The 22,053-nt window shown below is 39.8% G+C and overlaps 2 protein-coding genes across 3 annotated transcripts in view; one reads left to right on the top strand and one right to left on the bottom strand.

Moving 5' to 3' along the window:
• Positions 1–958: 958 nt before the first annotated feature.
• On the top strand, positions 959–12,745 carry FUCA2 (alpha-L-fucosidase 2). The gene is made up of 7 exons (XM_052679501.1): positions 959–1,187; positions 3,018–3,205; positions 4,577–4,916; positions 5,495–5,705; positions 7,437–7,627; positions 8,942–9,050; positions 10,707–12,745. The coding sequence occupies exons 1-7, from the start codon at positions 988–990 to the stop codon at positions 10,845–10,847; spliced, it is 1,380 nt and encodes a 459-aa protein (XP_052535461.1). The 5' UTR covers positions 959–987; the 3' UTR covers positions 10,848–12,745.
• PEX3 (peroxisomal biogenesis factor 3) overlaps positions 12,408–22,053 on the bottom strand; it is an 18,105-nt gene continuing 8,459 nt past the window's right edge. For both annotated transcript variants that reach the window (XM_052679540.1, XM_052679550.1), the window contains 9 exons: positions 19,502–19,545; positions 18,211–18,335; positions 16,740–16,806; positions 16,588–16,642; positions 16,175–16,331; positions 15,218–15,288; positions 14,354–14,476; positions 13,153–13,249; positions 12,408–12,742 (listed from right to left, as the gene is read on the bottom strand). In XM_052679540.1, coding sequence (XP_052535500.1) covers positions 12,659–12,742; positions 13,153–13,249; positions 14,354–14,476; positions 15,218–15,288; positions 16,175–16,331; positions 16,588–16,642; positions 16,740–16,806; positions 18,211–18,335; positions 19,502–19,545 — 823 coding nt within the window. In that variant the 3' untranslated portion in view covers positions 12,408–12,658. The remainder of the gene's footprint in view (positions 12,743–13,152; positions 13,250–14,353; positions 14,477–15,217; positions 15,289–16,174; positions 16,332–16,587; positions 16,643–16,739; positions 16,807–18,210; positions 18,336–19,501; positions 19,546–22,053) is intronic.

Here is a 22,053-nt window from a genome sequence, read left to right as displayed (position 1 = left end):
TCCCACAGAGTGCGTTTTGTTATAACTGAACTTTACAGCTCACAGATGTGCTGAGGGCCCTTCCTCTCACTGGAGATGGCAGCAGCTGTGCATGAGCAGGCCGGCTGGTGGCAGTTTCTGAACCACTCTAAGCCTTAATTGGAAGTGTACTCCTGACATCTATTTACTGAACTGCTTCTTTACTGTTCTTTCTTTCTTTCTCTCTTTCTCCCTTTCTCTCTTTCTCCTCTTAATTGAAAGCATGTGAGAAAGGTCATTAAGCAAACTGCACATTTCGTGCTGTGGATCTCACCTACACTGGTGGGCTTTGGGTGAGACCCTGGAGCTTTCCTCGCGTTGTTTTTCCTTCAAAGCACTGAAAGTCACAGAGCAGCTCTAGCTTGGGTATGCTGTAAAAATGGGAACTACTTCAAAACTCCCCTGTTAAGGGGCTGCCCGTTTCTGCAGTCCCTTGGTGGCAGCAGCCGTCAAAAAGAAAAGTTGCAGAACATGAGGAAATCCAAAGATAAACCAGAGCAGATACAGCAGCAAGAGGTCAAAGGTGCTGAGGAGCTCCTGCTGAGATGTGAAGGGACATGGGAAGAAATGAAGGTCATTGTAGATGCAGAGAAAGCAGGTCAGCGCTGGGCAAAAGGCAGAAGCAGGGAAAGGCAAAAGAAAGAAATAACGAAGGGCTCCTATTCTTGACATCAAAGTTTATTTGTAAATTAGAGCAACGTGGGCAGTCTACCAGAAAAAAAAAAAAATAATGATATCATGGAAGTCAGAATGTTTTTTATCAGGCTGTAACTTACACCCATCAGGGCACGTAACTAAAAATGTACAAAGTCTCTCCCCAGAACCTGCCGGGCTGCTCCTTCCCCGGGGCAGGAGCCGCAAGGCACCGGGACGAGCAAGGCGGGGCGGCCTCGGCCCCTCGTACCGCCCGGCCTTCGGACAACAGCTCCCGCCCCCGGCCCCGCCTCGCTCCGGCCCCCGCCTCCCGCCATGTCGGGCCTGCTGCAGCCGGCGTTGCTGCTGCTGCTGCTGGCGCTACCGGGGCTACTGGGCGGGCGGCACCGCTACGAGCCCACCTGGGCCTCGCTAGACGCCCGTCCGCTGCCCACCTGGTTTGACGAGGCCAAGTTCGGCGTCTTCATCCACTGGGGCGTGTTCGCGGTGCCCAGCTTCGGCAGCGAGTGGTTCTGGTGAGCTGCCGCCTCGCCTGCTGCCCGCCGGGCGCGGAGGGAAGGGGCGGCCCGCTTAGCGGGGCGAGCGGGGCTGGAGGCCGGTGCGGTTTTCTGCGAGCTTTGCGAGAGAGGTGGAGGAGCGGCAGGAGGCGGCCGAGGTGCCGCGGTGAAGGGACGGGTGCCGCAGCGCAGTGAGGACAGCTGTGGCAGGAGGCTGCGAGCAGCCCAGCGCTTCCCTTGCCTGGCGCTGCTTTGTTTGCTTCGTGCTGCTCGCGGTGGTTTTCTTCCCTCGTTATCACTTTCATGAAGAAGTGCATTCCGCTTAACTTCAGTCTCAGCGCCTTCAAATCCATTTAGTCCGAGCCTTTGGTCCGCTGGGTGTAGCCGTCTGGTGTGCAGTTTCCTTCTAAGTCATGCTGTGGGGTGTGGAGGTAAACAGCAGCTCTTCGCCATGGTGAAGCTTAAAAGCAATCTTCATAAAGCAAGCTGACGTCAATATCAGCAAACCACTGTTTAGTGAAGGCAATATTTGGCCTATTCTTCTCAGAGTTGCATATAAGGGTATCTGCAGTTCTTGCTGCATACTCCATTTGCTGAGTAATGACTTTCTGCTAGAGAGAAAAAGGCTAGGTTCTGTTCAGGCCTCTCTCACAGGAAGGTTCATACACACGTTCACGCTAAACATCCTGTTTTTTCTTCTTATTTTTCGAAAAAGGTCTGAAAACAATCTGATGCAGTGGATGACTGTCTCCATCTCTGCCTCCCTCCCTTAGGCTCATCCCGGTGAGGAGCCCTGCAGGACCTCCTGGTGCGGAGCACGCTCAGGTGGCCCAGGTCCCTGCCCATGGCCTCAGGGCAAGGCCACAGACCCTGGTGCCGCCTAGGTGCCTCCTTCCCTGTAGGGCTGTACAGCCTTGGGCAGTAGAGCTCTGAAACTCAGTCCTGTCAGAGCAGAAAGGCTCATGTTGTTAGCAAGCTGTGTGACAAAGGAAGGACGTTACTCCTTTATTTGTGCAGCTACATCCTTAAAAACCAGTTTGTTCGGTTTTGTTTTCAGGCTCTTTCAAGAAGGAAGATAACCTTGGCCTCTTTCTTTTATTTTTTTACATGTTTTGCCACCGGCTCCCAGAGACTGGATCAGCCTACGCTGAAGTCTCTTTGGGAAAGTCACAGTAAGATCCATGCAGCTTCTGTGGTGGTACAGAGCTCAGCTTAGAGACTGGCTCAAGATGGGAGAGAGAAACGCATCTCAGATATTCCAATTCTGCTGTTCATTGCTTCTACTTTCAAACTCTGTTCATTTATGCCTAAATTTGCCAACAGGATTTTGCTACCTGGCTTTGTTTATGTGAAGGTGAAAGCTTTCAGATCCTTTCTCCCCAGCAGTTATAGAAGGCCTCTAGCAATAAGGCTTGATGTTGCATGCTGTATTTGGAGTTCCTCTTTCATTTCTAGGGAGGGGAGAGGTGGGGTAGGCGGAAGACACACAGTGCTGTATTGGCCATTTATGTTCTCTGCTCATGGTGAGGGTGAGGCCAGAGCAGCTCTGTGGCCTCACTGTGGGCTGGAGTGATTGGAGCAATAGCACTGACTTCACAAATGAAATCCTGGGACCTTTCCAAAGTGGAGCCAGTGGAAGAAGTGCAGCATGGGGAAAGGACAGAGAGAAGGAAGCCTTTAATTATTAATGCTGTTATGTTCTGAAGCAGTTTTATGTGGCTGCCTGTATCACGTGCATCCAGTTCTTGTGCCTCTCAGTGTGAATGCAGATAGGAACTAATGATTTCAGTAATCTTTTATTTGTCTAAAAACACACCAGCAGGCATGGTTTTGATCTGTATTTTGTAGGTGGTACTGGCAGAAGGAAAAGAGGGAGCCCTATGTGAAATTTATGAAGGCAAATTACCCACCTGGGTTCAGTTATGAAGATTTTGGGCCGCTGTTTACAGCAGAGTTCTTTGATCCTAACCAGTGGGCAGATATTCTGAAGGCTTCAGGTGCAAAATATGTTGTCTTAACTTCAAAACATCATGAAGGTAAGCAGAAGGGTTCTGAATGTTAGAAGCTGTTGTGTTTTTTAACTGAAGGAATGACTTTCCTGCCTGCTAAGAGAAAGGCAGAGATGACACAATTACTTGCCCCAACCCAGTCAAAAAGTTAAAATGTGCTGGCATTTTCCTGACTCTTGCACAAAAGCTATGCTCATGAAACTCGCATAGAAGGAAGAATAGATTGTGCCATGGTTTTTTTTCTTCTATGTAAGACAGCCTGCAGTGGTGGGGGCAACTGAACTTCCAGCAGCAGCTGGGTTTATTTCTGATTGTTGTGCAATATATTGCTCAAGGAACCACAAAGTGAATGCTGCGCTGTTTTGTCTATGGAGAGCTGCTCTGAACTGGCAGTTGCCTGGAGATTTCTCCAGGGAATTTAGCAATATGTTCCAAGAGTCAAGATGCTCGGCAAAGAAAAGGGCAGGACTGGGAGGAAACCTAGTAGCAAAGAAAAGTATAGAATATCAGGAAGCAATATGACAATGCCAGTCAGCGTTGCTGGTGTTCAGGGAGATGTTGGCTTGAAACTTGCAACTTTAACGAGTAACTACTTGTGAAATTTAATCCCACCTCTGACACACTCAAAACTCTGATTCTGTGGCGTAATTTCCACTGACTTCAAAACAAAACAAAAAAACAACCCAAGATGTTTGTCTAGTTGATACAATTACATGTATCCAGTTCACAATTTATTAGGCAATGAGTGTGAAGCAGTTTGAAGGTGAGAGCGGGGGCCCCTCTGGCCATGGTTTAAATCTGCAGCCTGGTAGTGCCTACAGTGCTTGAGCTGAGTTGCTGGATGTCTGAGAGGTGAGGATGTTTAATGCTGATGTTTTAAAAGCTGCTTCAGGAGTTTTTGCACTCTGCTTATGCACGTGTACTGAGTTGCTGATTGAGTGCTAATGAATGATAAGACAAATGAACAGTGAACATTTGCATGAGATGTGAACAAAAGGGAGGAGAGTAGTCTGAATGCAAATGATGTCTCCATTGCAGAATGCACAAGCTAATGTTTCGTCTTCCAACTGTTGAATGTGTATTTGGAATTCATATTTACTACATTCAGTAAAAATCTAATGTGTCAAAAAGTTTCTGTATCCTTGGTTAATTTCATATGGGCATTTGAATGGAGTGAACAACTGGAGGAGGATCAAATGATTATCAGAACAAGAACACTGAATGCTTATATTTTTCTATCTGAATGTTTATCTCTACAGATGTTTATGTATATGTATAAATGATTACACATTTAATGATTATTTTGATATATTTTTTTTCTTTTGCAATACACTTGCATAGTAGAACCACAATGTTCTGCTGCTTTCCTTTCTTAGCTTTTAATTTTTCTCTTTTCAGGCTTTACTTTGTGGGGGTCCAAATATTCTTGGAACTGGAATGCTGTCGATGTGGGACCAAAGCGAGACCTTGTGGCTGAACTAGAAACATCTGTTAGAAACAGAACTGACTTGCGTTTTGGTTTATATCACTCCCTGTTTGAATGGTTTAATCCTCTCTTCCTCGAGGATGCCACCAATGTCTTCAAGACACGAAAGTTTCCAACCAGTAAATCATTACCAGAACTCTATGAAATTGTGACCAAGTACCAACCAGAAATAGTTTGGTCTGATGGGGATGGAAATGCACCAGATACTTACTGGAACAGCACTGGTTTTCTAGCTTGGCTGTATAATGACAGGTGTATCATGATGCTATTTTAGCTCCTAATCTGAAATTCTGTTTTCTAGTTTGTCTCCTTCTGTATCATTTGTGAAACTTTTTACCTCCACTTACGGGGACTTAGCTAAATCTTAATTTACCTGATGTATAGCGTGCCAGTAATCCAGGTCTTACCTAAAACTACTGAAGCTTGTTTTAGACTCTTTCATATTTATTTAACCATGCTTGCACATTCATCAGTTAAGATGGCAATGATTATTCTACTTAATCATTTTTCTTTAGCGTTGTCTATTGCATGGGCAAATAAGATAGCGAGATAATTTGAGTACAGAGGTGCGTTGTTGTCATCACAGACTGAACGTTTGGCAGCAGATGTGAAGTGCACACTGCCTTCTGGCAAGACTCCTGTGAAAGGCTGCAGCATATTTCCCTAAGAACTGGGTTCCTGAAATAGCACTTAAGCTAATTGCAGTAGTACAGAAGTCATCCTAAATGTTAATTTCTGGGAGGGCTGTACAGGAGGTGAGGGGGATTACATTGGCTCTGAGTGTAATGGCTAGAAATAAAATCCTAAACATACAATTTCTTTGTTTCCAGTCCAGTTCGGGACACAGTGGTGACCAATGACCGCTGGGGAGTGGGCAGCATCTGTAAGCATGGTGGCTTCTACACATGCAGTGACCGGTACAACCCAGGACACCTTCTGCCTCACAAGTGGGAGAACTGCATGACTATTGACAAGAGGTCATGGGGGTACAGGAGGAACGCAAATCTTGAAGATTACTTGACAATTGAGGACTTGGTGAAGGTACAGCGGGACAAAGGGAATGTCTGCAACTCCTGGTTAATATATTAATTTTATAGAAAATACTGTGAGAAATGTCATCTAGTTAAAATTCATACAGTTTCTTAGCAGTGAATTTCCTCTGTGAGTAACCAAAGACTCATCTGTATGATTGTTTTTCTGGTAACTGCACTTTTGAGTTGAGAAGAAGCAAACAGCTGTAGTTTCACAGGGGCTCTTGCTTGAAGGCTGTGTCTTTTTTCCCCCTTCTTCTTAACTTTGTGAGTTAATACTGTTTCAGTTAGCAGTGAGAAACTTCCCTTTTGCTCTATTTCATACTTCAAAAAGGGAAAGAAAAAAAGACACTTGTGCTACTGGCATACAGATAAACATGAGCAAATACAGATAGCCAGTGTTAAAACATTGATTCCATTTGCTAGTCTAAAATATTAAAAAAAAAAAAAAGATTGGAAGCTTAGGACACTGAATGATAAGAAGTCTTGTCTTTGAGATAAAATGTGTTTAATTACAAAATTCAGCTACTGAAGAGGAAGATTGTTGTTGCTTAATCCATGTCCTTTGTATTGTCCTTGCAAAAGACAATTTCAAATTGAAGCAATCTCTCTTCAGAGGAGCTGGTTTTAATTCATTCAGTAGTTTATCTCCAGCTGTTTGTTCCTCAGACTCCAGAGTCTCAGCCTGTGATCTCTGGAGGGCAGTGTGGATGGGAGCACAGATGCTTCCTGGACTCTCTAGAACAATCATCAGCTTGTTTGCCAATTGTCAAGTTCACAATATGGCATTAATGTAGACTCTTGATGCCAGAGCATGTAATCTCAGGGGCTGAGCTAAAAGACAATGTCATTAATACGTTTTACCTCTTTGGATTAATAGGTCTAGTAAAAGCTATGTTCCATGATGAATGAACCCTTTGAAAATCTAGATTAAATATAGGATTTCTTTTTTTCTGCTGGTTCAATCTTCCATTCTCTTTTGAATTCCAACCACTTCCATCCTGCTCTTTCTATAGTAGGAACATTTCCTTTGATTCTCAGTCTGTACACTGCATGTTACAGTAACACACAGTGTGAATTTTGTGGGCACTAAGGTCTATGACTGTGATGAATAAATCATACGAATGAATGCCCATTCTATCACTGGCTTCACTTAAAAAAGGAGGAATACATGGGAGATACTAATGGTACCCTTAGAGATGAGATTCATTCTTTGCTACATAAATTATTAAAACTGCTTCATTTTCTCCTGCATATTTTATGAAAACTGTACTAAATATCTAAAGCTTCATGGTGTTTTAGAGATGTGGCCATAAAATAGAGAAAACATTGCTTTTCCCAGCTTCAGTAAAAATGAAGTGGCATCTGCTAGCCCTTTTCATGCAGAAAAATAATCCTGTAAGTGTTCTACTGGGAAATCTCTTGTGAAATTCCAGCAGAAGTTGAAATTAAAAAAAAAAAAAAAAAGTAGGATCTGATTCTAATAGAATCAGTCAGATGTATTGGTGTGAAAATGTATTTTTGGATATTTTCTGCCATGCAAACTGACAGTGGAGCTTTTGTTTTATGGGAGCTTAAATTTTGCATTGGTTGTTGGGATGTTGGACCTCCAGAGTCTGAACTTGCACCAACTAGTCCAGTCCATCATTCCGAAGCAACGTACCAGGCTGTAGTAAGAACTTCAAACATATAATTCCATTAATCGTGACCGCTGTTCTGTCTATGTTTAAAAACATTTCAGCAACTTGTAGAAACAGTGTCTTGTGGAGGAAACCTCCTGATGAATATCGGGCCCACTCACGATGGCCGCGTCGCTGCTATCTTTGAGGAACGCCTGCGGCAAATGGGTGCTTGGCTGAAAGTCAATGGAGAAGCCATCTATGGAACCAAACCGTGGAGAGCACAGAACGACACGGTCACACCACAAGTGTGGTAAGGGATAAAGCTGTAGAAGTTTTAACAGTTAAAATTTTAATTTTAAAATTCTTGAGGCTTCATACTGCAGAAATCATCAGCTTGTTCTGAAGAAATGAACCCTTTCGTTAATTTAAGAAATTGCGTGTGGAAGCGTGTCTAAGAATGCAGACAGTGTGTGTGTCAGAGAATGTAGCTCCAGGATGATGCTAGAGCTGAAGGAAGGTTGCAGGAGTTTCTTTAGTGGTTCTAAGTGGAATTGGCAACAGAAACAATAAAAAAAATCCAGAAATATAGAATCATAGAATCACCAAGGTTGGAAAAGACCTAAAAGATCATCCAGTCCAACCGTTCACCTATTACCAATAGCTCCCACTAAAACTGCTACAAAGTCTGTATAATACAAATCTATACAATAGGAATCTTGGTGTTGTTCTTTAGAGATAAAGGGGAGAGAAAGAAACTAGGGATCTAATGTATTTTGTATTTGTGTTTTTACCTTTAAAAAGGAAGATGTTAGCAGTTGCTTGGTCAGTAAATTCAGCCAGCCTATGAACTCTGCTCTGCTTTTGTGCCTCACTGCTGCTGTAACTCCATAACAATCCATCAGGCTTTTGGTCTCAGCCACTTCTCTGCCTCACTGGGCTTTGTTTAACTCCTGCTCCATTCTTAATTTGGCCATCTGGCTGTAGCCTTGAAACTGATGACTGTTGAATAAAAATGCTTCTGAGGACAAAAAAAATGTAATTACAATGAAGTAAGGTGGGAGAAATACTTCAGATGAATGCTGAAGATTTCCAGTGACATAATGTAGATAGATAAGATGGCTATCAAGAAAAAATTCTTCACCAAGATAATTCTGCTATAATTTGGTTTTTAAAAAATTAACTATGCAAGGTGGAAGATGTACAGTTCCACATGATCCTAAGTCCTTCAGTGTAATGCCTCTATGTTTCCTTATAGATGTGAATTTTCTCTGAATGTAACCCACAATTATCTGTTAATGGTTTCCCCTACCCACCAAAATCGTTGTTCTTACATGACAAGGCAGCAGTTGTCATCTGCTTGCTTAAGTTACTGCAGATGTTTACCTCTACGTTCAGTTTATTGTTAATCTGTGTTACCTCTAATTTGTCAGAATGTATTTTCAAGGAATAGTACTTTGAGAAAGGGGATTGATTTTATGAAATGAAGGCTATGCATCTGAAAATGTAATCAGTGCTAACTTTTCATATTAGTTCTTTTCCAGTCTTTCCAGAAAGTGTGATGTATACTGCTCCAGAAAATTTACAGGGAAAGACTGACATGTTTCTGCTTCCCATTTCCATCCAGGTACACGTTCAGACCAAAGGAAGGCAAAGTAAATGCCATCTTCCTTAACTGGCCAAACTCTGGGATTCTGGAACTTGGTGAGCCACAGGCAAGGCTTGCAGAAACACAGGTAAGAAGACACTTCTTGCTTCCCCCTGTAGAACAGTGAGGTTTATAACATGTAACACAAGAAATGAACATAGTCTGAAGGTACATGGAAAACATATCTAGTATTTGTTGTTTTCCATCTATGTTTATTTTATTTTCTGGCATCTTTGGGAATGTGTAACTGTTAGGATAGAGTAGTGTGGAAGAGACCCAGCAGAATATTAGTTTTCATTCTGGGACCTTACTTGTCATAGACCTCCTACTGGTATGTTTCTTATCAAGGTTAATGCTAAATTGTTGGTGGGATACATTTTAGCTTTCAAACTGAGGATCCTAAAAAGAGGCCAAATAGCAGGAAAACAACTATGCCACCTCACCTCTTTCCACTGTAGATTCTAGCCCAGGATGGCCTTTATGATCAATATCCATCTTTATGATATTGTGATGCACACAAAGGTTTTAGATGTCCAGGGACACAACAGTGACTCTATATGTAACTCTATATGACCCTAGATATACAGTGGTCATAAATTAAGGACATCGATACCACAGCTCCATTAGCAAGTACTCAGACCCAACAGAGGCAGAATTACACAGCAGAACACTTGGTGCTCAGATCTTAATATCCACATTATGTGCACTTAAGGGGCTTGCTTTGAGTCAGCTCTGTTCTGGTCTCATCACCACATGCTCACTAGCTGTTGAAATGCATTTGTGTTCCTGGACTCAGTTCCCTGATCGCAGAATCACAGAATGGCCAGGGGTGGAAGGGATCTCAAGGATCATGAATCCAACCCCTGCCACATGCAGGCCACCAACCTCCCCATTTAATACTAAACCAGGCTGCCCAGGGTCCCATCCCTTGAACACCTCCAGGGACGGGGCATCAACAACCTCTCTGGGCAGCCTGTTCCAGCACCTCACCACTCACTCTGTAAAGAACTTGAGTAAAAACATACAAGGTCCTGGTTTAGTTTCAACTGAAAAGAATCTAACTGATAATGAAACAGGTCTGTGATATGGCAAAAAAACTTTAAAAGTACCATCTAAATATTATGTAAAATGCAAATGTAAATGCACCTTGAATTTGAAAGAAGCATCTGGACTGTCTGTGAGCAGGAGAAATGTTCCTTAGGGGTAGAGACTGATTATTTTTTTTTTCAGTCGTTCCCTTACACTGTCCCATTGTTCTCAATGTTTCATACAAGCTGGCAAACAAGTGTCCACAAAAGATTTATGTGCTCTTACTAGGGAGGGGCTCTTTAGATCAGCTTCGTTCTGAGTTACCTGCCTGTACTCTGTAAAAGCTGATGCTTATTTAAAACTACAAGCTCTAGCGCAAGGAAAGAGGCATTTCATAAACAGGTGATACTCACATCACTGCTGTGGTACCCGATACCTACTTAGACCCAGAAATCCCAGAGATTTCTGACACGTTTACAGATCTTTTATAGACTTGAGAAGGTCTCAGATTTAGACACAATCTCACTAGCTTTATTACTGACATGTCTGCTTAGCAAGTACTTCTCCTATTACCTTTATTCTTATTATTCACTCGGTTGATAAGTGGCATTTAAGAATAAATGGGTAGTAGAATGGGAAGAACTTTTCCTTAATTGAATATGCAATTATATGCATTCAAAACCACGTTGCTCTAATTTTACTGTTTCAATTTCAGGTGAAGTTGGTTGGCTACAAGGAACCACTGAAATGGGTTGCAATGGGAGAAAAGGGAATTGTCGTAGCTCTACCTCAATTAACTCTGAAGCAATTGCCATGTCAGTGGGGCTGGACCTTGCAACTGACTGATGTAAACTGAGCCATACACTGGAGCCTTGGGTAGTCCAGAAGTTACATTGTTGGTGTTCTTTCTTCCTGCCCAGTTTCTCATCATTGGCTTTGAACTACTACTTGACTGAGAAGCATCTTTTTTTTTTTATGTTGAAAGACAGTTATACAAGATGGAATGAAATGAACCTCATACGAAATCTAATTACTTACCTATCTATTGTACAGCTAGTTTCTCTGAGTTTGTGTGAATAACTGAGCCTTTATCTTGACCTCTTCGCTTTTTTTAGTCTGTTTCTTGGCAGTTATGTGAAAAGGGACAGTAGATTATTATTATTTTTTTTAAAGCCCTGAGAAAGAACAAGCTCATGGTCAACAGGTCAGACAACTGTGCATAAAAGTTGTATACTTTCAGTGCAAGAAAACTGAGAGTTTTATGGAAATATTGTAAAAGAAAAAATATAATGCATATATATAAGCCTTAAAAGAATGAACTTTCCAGGTGTGTGCTACATCTGGCAGCTTCAGCTGAAATGGATATACTGCAGCTGCAAGAACACTCTCATAATGACTAGCAATTAATCATGAATGCATGGAGGCAATGCATATGTACATTTTAATCTCTAATGATAAGATAACGAGAATCACTAACAGAACTATTTTGAGTAATTCTGTCCACGAGTTCTGAGAATTTACTTTTTTTTTCTATGTTTTGTATCACGTCATAAAGTTAAGGCTGGCTCTTGTTTACATCCATTATTTTTACAGTTACCAGGGTGCCTTCTGTGAACTATGGACTATTAACAACAACAAAAACTATATTTCAGCAATTTTTTTTTTTTGAAGGATTTGTTGCTAGGGCTCCTCAGCTTTGGCAAGAACACAACATTTTAAGCATGAGTTGGATTGTGTCCAGTTGAAAAATTCCCAAACTCATCAGGACTAATAATGGTAGGCCTGCATGTGAGATTTGCGTGGAGCAGGAGATGAAAGACAACAAAAAACAGGAATATTTTCAGTGTAGAAACCAAAAGCTTGAGTAATCTTAATAAATGCAAAACTATTACTGAGTAAGTAAGTTAAATCCACTCTCTTTTTTCAACTCCATGAGGCTTTTAAGTGACAGGCCAAATGAGGTATTGCTTTTTCTGCTAAGTAATGTTACTACACACACACAAAGTTTACATTAAAATATTTTATTACAATACAGACAATTAGCCTCAAAATTAATACAAATTAAGATAAAATATTTACAAGTTAATGTGTACAATGTAGCTGTTTGAACAGCATAAACAAGAACGTCTAAAAATCTACATTCTGTAAGTAACAAAGAGAGCACCCCCAACTTGTTCAAGAGGCACGGGCAGCAGTTGGCAAAAGCTTTCTGCAGAATGAGGAGCAATGTTTGTAAAGTCAAGGGGAGAAGTCTTTTACAACAAAAGAAAAATGTGAACCCTTACTCGGTTCTGTTATTCTTCAATTAATGTTTTTCCCAAACCATACACCCCCCAGGCCACCAAGTTTGTTTGTTTTAGTAACTTCTAGAAGTACTGCCACAAGATGCCTTTCAAATGCAATAAAAATAATCAAATTATGCAAGAGTTTAACAACTTTTTAATAGAAAATTCTTTACATACAGTGATTCTTTCAACAAGAATATTTTGATTGGCATTTGAAATAGAATTGTATTAGAGAGAACAACTATGGGCTCACTCCCAGTTTTTTCAGCACGTTCTTCCTGCTGCTCAGCCACTCCTACGCCGTTATAAAATGAACCCCAATCTCAGCAGTAGTCACAAAGATGTGTTATAAATACATGATCTATTCCTATTAATGTGCAGTTCATTTCTCTAGTTGCTGAGGGGTACTAAAAGCTTCATAAACGTTAGCAGCAAAATCTTTCATTTGTTCCATCATCAGTAAGTCCTGGAAGAAATTTGAGGAATACATTTGCTTAATCAAAACTACACCCACCACTCTTCTGGTTTTACTGCAGAACGTAATTGTGCCGATCATGAGAAAAGCAGCTGGCACTCCTCCTGAGACCTAACTCAGACCTTTCAATTGCATGAAATTCCTGAACAGAACTCCAAATACAACCAAGCTGAGACTTGGTTGTTTTTTTTTTTCTGCTCCTGCACTGTTTCATTCAGGGAAGAGATTATAGGAGAAAAAGCTTTTTTTTTGGAAAGTACGGCTCTACAAAAAGTTTAATTTATGTTACTTATTCCTACTTGTTTAAGCCACTGAAATTAAACAAAATAAGGTACTTTACTAAAAAGAAATAACATCTCAAAACTTCACTAGAGATATTTTAAATGAAGCTAGATTCTTACCTGAACAAAGTGACTGGGTGTTTCACTGCATACTGAATGGATCTGTCCATTTATTATTGGAATTATCTTGGCTAAAGGAAGACTGATGCTGGAGAGACTAGAAGAGAACAAAAATTATTGACGTAGATTTGCCTGGATATTTGTAAGACAACTGTGATTATTACTAATCTATATAATTTCTACTTCAAAAATAAGAGTTGGAAGTAGTTAGTTTTGGATAGACCACACACTGGAATGTACAAGATGAAGGTTTGTCCCTATTTTCATTTAATATAGAACTACCAAAGAAAATTTTATCAATTGGTCAGCCTATTGCAGTTTCACAACTGTTTCTCATGCAAAATGAATGTTTTAGCTACAGTATTTGCCTGTGTATATATTAAGGTAGTTGCTAGACGTGTCCTTCTATAATCTCAGACCCTTACTTAACCAAGCTGAGGAGAGACAGCCAAGCCTTTGTGATATTTTAAGCAATGTAAATAGCTACATTTCAATACAAACATTACTATTTAAGAGCCGTGAGTTATTAAAACAAACATACAAAGTTATTATTCAAAGTATTCATTTTAATATTTTAGGAATTATATTTCTAGGATTTGAACGTAGCTTTCAGATTTCTAACACACTGACATGTTCTAAAACCAAGATAACCTCAGAATAAAACCTGCTTTTCTAACAGTCTTTTAGAAAGGAGAAGATCCCGAATGTTTGCATTTGTTCCAACATACCAGACAAGAACCTAAAGCTCTGTAGGTTACACTTACTTGGAGAACCACAGTTATGTCTGCCTTCCCTGAGAACTATTGTAATTAACAGTCAGAGACTTGGACATACAGAGCTATCTTTCTCCCAGCCTTCTAGGGGAATGGTGAAGGGACATCTCCCAAACTCAAAAGCACTCTGTTTGTACAGCACTGGCAAAAATTGGAAAGTATCGGTCTTCTGATTTCTGCTTTTAGATGTGCAAGTGATGGTGAGAAAGACACTTCAGGAAAATTCCAGCAGGTTCTTGGCTGGGGAGAAACAAGTAATACTCCTTGCTCTCTGACCAAAGCGAAGAGACCATATTTATTCTTGAAAAGCAAGAAACAAAGTTATTTCTAGCATGAGAACTTCAAGTAGGCAAGAAAATCCCTTGCCTGTTTTAGAATTCATGTGATAGTACGTCATAGTAAGAACCACAACAAAAGAAAACATTTACCTATTTACAGAACCATTTTGAGAGAAGTCCTGTTCAGTAGGTCTGAAGAACTCCGCCATATTGTCCAGCAGTTGACTGAATCCTCTGTTTAAACACGTGCTCAGAACTGTACTGAAGTCTGGACTGAAGAAGTAAATACGTGCTGTTTTGATTCTTAGGATTCATTTTTCCAAAACCAAAACCCCTGCAAATCTCAAGAGTATGTGAGGTTCCCAAATCTCTCCAAGTATCTCCACAGCAAAACAGTCAACAACCTCAACACTACCCTAGAGATACTAAAAGATAAAATGGAAAGCATTCCTTCCTTACCTATTTCTTACTAGGCAGTAGCACTGAGGGACTCATCCTTAAAATGCCCCAGATCTCTCGCAGTTACATTCCAAAAACAGTTTGGCATTTGACTCTCTTCATTCCTATTCAGTGCTCATTTTAGAAGCCTCACTGCAGTAGCTCTTGTAGAAGGATGCATATAACCACTCATAAAACCATGCATTAAAAACAAATTCTGATAAGCCAAAACTGGTGTTCATTTTATCAAAGCAAGTAAATGCAAAATAATTACTCTCAATTTGTGTCAGAAGGGATGTACTTCTCTTTCCCTGTGTAACTAAGAAAATGTGAGGAAGAGGTACCAGTTAGATGTGATAAAGCATCCTTGTGTTATTAAGGCAAGATTATTTCTTACAAGTTTCAAAGCACACAAATTTTGAAAATCCCAGCCTTTAATTATGGAATATAAAAATTTAAGGCAGCACAGTGGCTGAAAGGTCATATCTAGCAAATGAAAGTTCACCACTTTCTTTATAAAACTGTCTCACATAAACTGTAGCTGTAAGGAGTTCGATATGAATATTTTCTGTTTACCTTTCCAGCATATCTCTAGTTTCATTAAGTAATTTAATTGTTGCAGTGTCTCTTTCTGTGAGTCCACAAGCCTAGAAAAAAACAACAGATGCCAATTAGTGAGAAATCCATACGAATCATAAAAGTAAGGGTGGAAATAATTTTATGTCATGGCATTAAGTCAAGATGACTGTTAAGACATCTATTTAATACAAACAATTTATCACAGATTCTTTATAAATTTATGTGTGTTGCTTGTAACTGGTCACTGGTTTTGTGTGTGATTTTTTATTTTACTTAAAATATATATATATATATAAAAAATACTGGCAGAAAATACCATGCTAATCAAGCAGCTGAAATAAACACTGCATGGTAGCTGAACTTTAAGAGATAAATGCATGGGGTCACACAATGAAACCTCAGTTTCTTCTTCATACCAGCATAATATCAAGTTGAGAACCAGTTTTCACCAACCTGTGATATGGCTGGAGTCAAATACTGTTAGAAAATTTGGGAAATTACTTTAATGTTGCCACTTAGATAAGATACGCCTGGCTCCTGATTCCTGTTCATTTTCCTTCTCAAATCAACAAAAAGACTTGGGCACACCATCACTTTTTCCAGTACAGCATCACTTTCAGAGATGATGCCAACTGTTCAGGCTCTTTGCTGGTGCACAAGTAAAAGGTAATACATTTCAGATTTGGACTATGTTAAGCAGCACTATGCTATGGCATAAATCATGGGCTAAAAGCACTAACATGGCTGTGTTTCCAAGTTCAAAGTTGACATTTTCAATCAAGTGTGAAGAAGGTACAACTTTCCTCATCCTAGACCAAAGAGATAAGGATACTTCACATTTATAAAGAAAGAGGTACTGCCATTTATCAAAGATTCAGTTAGCACAATGTAATTAGAGTAGTTATGCACTCATCCCTCTCCAAAATAAAAAAGTTAGATGAAATAAATACATACCTGGGTAGCGAGGGGGTTTTCTTCATCTGGCATCAGATAATGACATAAGGGAGAATAAGGTGCAACCTGATCTGAATCTTTATGTTCCACTTCTTTCCTGATTTCTTTTAGTTTCTGTTCCAGCTCCAGAAGAGATAGGGCATGCTTAAGGGAAATACTGAAAAGATGAAAAGACTATTAATTTTGCAGTCAAGATTGTAATGATGTAGTGTTTATTTACTGCTAATATGCTCACTATAGGATCCCAATCGATACTGGTCTGCACTATTGTGTTCCCAACCTGCCAAAAGCTTGGTCTTGGAAAAAGTCTGCATTTTTTTTCACTTTTTAAATTCTAATAAAACTCATTGCTGTGGAAGCAGTCACCACGGTAAAGACAAAAAGCTAACTACCAGGAAATATGGACCTCTTACCTTCCAAAAACTTTATGCACAGCTTGTTTAACAACAGTTATTAACTCAGTCAGTCCTAGAACAAAAAAAAAAAGTGTCAAAGTTATTCTAATTATTTGCTTAAGTCTAAAGAAAAGGAGCATCCTGTAAGTGGTTTATAAAAAATATCATACCATCTCCTAACAGGTGCTGGATACTTGATAAATATTGCTGTTGAACCTCAGGGGGAGCTAATGGTGTCTGTGGGGGGAAAAGAAAGAGTTCTGTGAAACGAAATAGAAAACAACACAAAAATCATTTCGAACAGATAGCAAACATTTTCCTTCATCTTTATAATACCCTACAGCAGGCAGAGTCCCCCACTCTCAGTGCAGGTCTGGAAAATAACTAGTAACTTAGTAGTTATCTGCTGAGAAGTTTCCTCTGTATCACAGTACTGGAAAATACAGAATATGAAAATGAAAAGTTTCTTTAAAGAAAAACTGAGAGAGGATCTCAAAATTAATTGTATCTTCCCCTCAGTATTTCACAGCTTGCTGTGGTTCCTTCCAATCACATGTTCCTACCAATATTTTCATTATACTTAAGCAGGCTATATTTACAAATTGCCATAGTTGAACTGGGAGATAACAGTCCCCACCCTAAAAATTAAACCTGCTGAAATATTTATGCTCAACCCTAGCAGAAACCAGAGAAATCCCTTGATAAAAAACAAAGCTTTGGGGAGTTGAAGAGAATGTCTGTTTGTTCCAGCTAAGTGCCTCAAAGCTGATTCTGTCAACCCACTCCTCTACTGGAAAAGTAATAGAAAGGAAACATTTCTACTCCAGAGCCTCTTTGCCCCAAAAAGCCTTTTCAGACTTTACAAAATGCAAACATGACCTCCATCATCTCTGGCTTCCCTAATGAAAGCTTTCTAGACCCTTCAGACCTGCCTTGACGTGCTGTCCCTGGACTCCCAGCAAGAGTGATCTGAGAGGAGCATATACCAACTAATAAAAGTTTGCATTCATTATTTTTAGGTGAGCTGTTCAGCAATATGCAGATCTTATTCTAGACATTTAGTCTAGAATCTACTATTATTGAACAGCAGATACATTGTATAAACAAAAACCAAGCTTCCACCTCATCAACAGATACTTCGTTAGGTGGCCTTCTAGAGTTAAAAAAAAAAAAAAAAAAAAAAAAAAAAACAATTAACCAGTCTTTATTTCATTTCCTTTAGCGCTAAGAGAATTTAACTGAGGAGATTAATGTACAAGCTAGGAAGAACTGAGTATTTATAGATGTATTTGCATACACATCTTGGATAATTTGCACAATATTACACAAAAGACTACAGAAAGCAAAGAAATGACTAACTTTGATGCTCAGATTGAAGTGGCTGTCTTAAAACAATACAAACGCAGACAAAAGGAATTATTCAATATTGCTAGTATTTTGTTAAGCAATACTATCCCCAAATAATCTGAATTTAGAGACTACAATAAAATATCAACAAACCTTACTATCAGTAATCCCTTCATGTCTCCCCATCTTACGACACTTGTTCATTCAAATACTGCTGAGCTATGCCTATCTCTCACTAACTTACTCTTTCACTCCCAAGAATATAAATTCCAACCTTTAAAACAAGAAACTTACTGTGCCATTCTTGCAGACTGCAGCATTATCTAGGTAGATGTAACCGCCAATAATATTTAATTGGACTCGCAAAAGAACTACCAGCATACAGGTACTATAGACAGCAACAATGCTTCTTGTGAAACCTTGAGGAGAGACAACACAGCAATTTCAAAGTCAAGGAAATAAGGGCGAGTCAAGAAAGGAGAGTGTTCCCAAGACCCAAAAGTACTGACGATTTTTAAACACACAGCGATTTCTCTCTTTGGTTGTCTCAACACATACTTTCATAAAACACGCCCCAAATTACCATGAGTCTAATATGTGCAGGAGCATCTGCTGAAGCACTGCCCCATTTTAATCACAGCAGCAGAGAATATTGCGAGTAGGAAGGGACGCACGGAGATCAGAATCAAACTCCCAGCCCCAGAGAGGATCACCTATAAATCAAACTGCAGATCTGAGACTATTGTCCAAATGCTTCTTAAACTCAGGCTTGTTGTTGTGACCACTTCTCTGGGGAGCCAGTTCCAGTGCCCAAAAGTCTCATATAATTATAGAAACTGCTCCAGAAGGTGTACCCTGCAGCAGTGCTGTCAGATTCTCTTTCTATCTTAGGCCAGGAAACACACAAAGTGTGTTAACCCTCACACAACTAAGACACAGAATGTCTAACAGCAGTTACGGGAGAAAAAAAAAATTACCTACAGCAGAAGTAGCCAAAATCAGGGAAGCAGTGATGGCAGGCATAAAAAATGGATCAGAAGTATTAAATAATAATAATATTTAAAAGTCTAGTGATTTTTCACTACATAGTTATCTGACTTCCCTTTCACTGCTTGCACCAACCAATATATAAAATGATGAACCAAAGGGTTCACATGACTTCTGCTGTGATGGTGACCTCAAACAGGCTTGAAAAGAGAAACCTGTTGGCTGTGCAAGGGCTGGAGTACATTACTGAGAGATGTTTTCTGCTATGTTCAGAATTGAACTTTGTGAAAAACTAGACTGATTTTTCTGTGGTTGTACAGAAAGTCCTCACAAAGTTTTGTTGAGCAGGATAACATACGATGGCCAATAAAATCCTTCACATTGGTTTTTGAGCATCTGCCTTCCATGGGTAATATGAAAAAGTCCTTAATAAGGAAATTTTGTGAGAGAGCGTATGAGAAGCTTGCTCAATATCACGTCACACTATCTTATTACCTACTGAAACAACTTATTCTAGTGTGAAGTGTGCACTTTGAACGGTATCATTTTAAAATTTATACTAAATATTAGATAGATGGAATCATTCATTTACACTTACTTATTATCTTTAAATCCTCCCATATTTCTAACTTGTTTGCTGGCCTGTGGGGAAAAAAAATAAATTGAAAAAATTTATTATAATTAATGTAATAATAACAATAACAATAATAATAATAATAATAATTGAAAAAAATAAATTGAACTATCAAGCACTGTATATTTTCCTTGGACATTAATAAACACATTAAATAAAACGGCAGTGTTCCAAGGCAAATTCATTTAACTATTATAATTACTTACATCAGATTTACCTCTACAGTGATTTACTTCATTCAAGAAAACAGTATATAAGCAATGCATGAAGTCAGAGAAAAGATACCCAAATTCAAATGTTTAAATACAGTATTTATTGATGTCAATTACATTTATACCATCAATTTTGAGTTCCTATACTAAGCAGTCAGAAAAAAAACATGGATTGTACACAAAGTAGTTCTTCCGAGGACCTTGACTGTGCATATATTTAACATAGACCTCAGTTCAGTAGGGCTTTCTGTACCCACCTGTGCATAATAAGCAAAGGATCAGAATTTCTATCCTCCTTGCTTAGGAGATTTACCACTGTTTGACTTGGTTTTAAAATACTGACTAGGTTATCTAAAAACAAAGCGATTGTGACCATATGTGGAAAAGTAGTGTACCCACATAAATGCTGTAAACTCAAGGGTTTTTCTTCCACTGAAATGTATTTACCTTTTGGTCTGTCTGATTTCTAAGATAAATCTGCTCTGCAGACAGACGGTACAGAATTACAGAATACCCAACCTATAACGGACCCACAAGGATTACTGAGTCCAACCCCTGGCTCTACACAGGATTATCCAAACTTGGGGCCTTGCCCACTGCCCTGGGCAGCCTGTTGCATGCCCACCACTCTTTGGTGAAGAAGCTTTTCCTGACACCCAGCCTATCCCTCCCCTGACAGCTCCATGCTGTTCCCTCGGGCCCTGTGGCTGTCACGGAGAGCAGGGCTCAGCGCTGCCCCTCTGCTCCCTGTGAGGAGCTGCAGCTGCCATGAGGGCTCCGCTCAGCTCCTCTGCTCTGGGCTGAGCCAACCAAGGGAGCTCAGCCGCTCCTCATACACCTGGCCCTCCAGACCCTCTACTATCTTTGTAGCCCTCCCGTGGATGCTCTGATAGCTTGATGTCCTCATACTGCGGCACCCAAACCTGCACCCAGTGCTGGAGGTGAAGCCATACTGTGCAAAGCAGTGCAGGACACCCCTCACCATCACTCAGCAGCAGTACTGGCCCTGCTGCACCAGGCTATGGCCGCCCCTTGGCCTGCCAGGGCACGCTGCTGGCTCAGATTCAACTTGCCTATTTTCCCTGCCTGCATGCATAAATGCATCTAACTAAGACCTATGGCATATTTAGGACTAGTAAAGAGACATGATTTTAGCAATGCAATAGCAGACGTAAGAGCAAGCTAACCACCCAAGAGTTTTATTCAGCCCTTCTCTCACGTGGATCAGTATCAGTAAGTAATGTCTACAGTATCTCATGGTGGAGGAATCAATTCGCAGAAGTAACTTAGAGAAACATTTGGTAATTGCTTGGGATCAGAAGTAACACTTAAATATTTAGCGCACACAGTGCAGGCCAACCTGTTCTTAGATTTTACAGTAATCTAGTTAATAAAATATATAGACTTTTCACAGGCTCAGTTAACCATTAAGCGATGCTTTTATCTTTCTGAAACACGTGTACTTTAGCATTAGTTTGACCATTTTATCAATCACAGATAATTTTTCAGCTCACTGCCATTAAGTAATGCACACAATTATAAACTATTAAATCTGCAACTCCAGAAAGAAGGATATTTAAAAAAGAAAAAAAAAAGGAGAGAAGAATCCATAGCACTTCACTTTTTACAAGCAAAATCAACAGCTTTAACTCATTCAAAAGCCAAAGACTTCAAAAAGAGACAGTAATATTTCTGTAGGTGAAACACATGACAAGCCTCAATACAAAAAGCCTTACTTATAAGCAATACACTTTCTATGCCAACAGAAGACAGGACAGCACACCAACATGAGCCAAATGCATTTGTATTTTACAGTAAAAAAAATACTTTTTTTTTTTTTTTTTACAAAGTCTTTTCTCACAACATAAGGCAACAATCAGTTAACAGCTTAAGACTGCAAGCATTAAGCCCAACAGTGGCTTAATGGAAATAGATTTTTCAGTCTTCACCTACTATTCAATTTTTATTTCGCATTTCTTTACTTAGAAAAGCAGAAGCGATGCAGATAGTAATACAAACATAAACACAGTTTTGGAATAAAGTTTGTAATGGGTACATGGGAGATATGCAACATCTGCAAGACCACAGCAGCAACTACTTTCCCCACCTCATTCAATCTCACTGATTTGAGAAAGGTAGGACAGAACAAGAGCACTGATAACCTTGTGTGGTGCTCACTTTTAAAAAGTTTGCCTGGAAGGCTGAAGAAGTCAGTCTCTTATACTGCTTATACTCCCAATCTGTTCCTATCCTCCCCAGATTACTAAAATAATGTAAAAAGGTTTTAAATTTAAGGAACTGAAA

This window comes from Tympanuchus pallidicinctus, unplaced genomic scaffold (assembly GCF_026119805.1).
Source record: "Tympanuchus pallidicinctus isolate F22 unplaced genomic scaffold, pur_lepc_1.0 scaffold1, whole genome shotgun sequence".
NCBI lineage: Eukaryota > Metazoa > Chordata > Aves > Galliformes > Phasianidae > Tympanuchus > Tympanuchus pallidicinctus.
Note: the sequence above shows the minus strand (reverse complement) of the source record. Positions and strands in the feature narration are given on the sequence as shown.

Excerpts from the sequence above, each read along its gene's own strand:
- FUCA2 (XM_052679501.1), top strand. The coding sequence starts at position 988 with ATGTCGGGCCTGCTGCAGCCGGCGTTGCTGCTGCTGCTGCTGGCGCTA. Across the intron at positions 4,917-5,494 it reads GCTTGGCTGTATAATGACAG|TCCAGTTCGGGACACAGTGG; the intron begins GTGTATCATGAT and ends CTTTGTTTCCAG. Across the intron at positions 5,706-7,436 it reads CAATTGAGGACTTGGTGAAG|CAACTTGTAGAAACAGTGTC; the intron begins GTACAGCGGGAC and ends AAAACATTTCAG.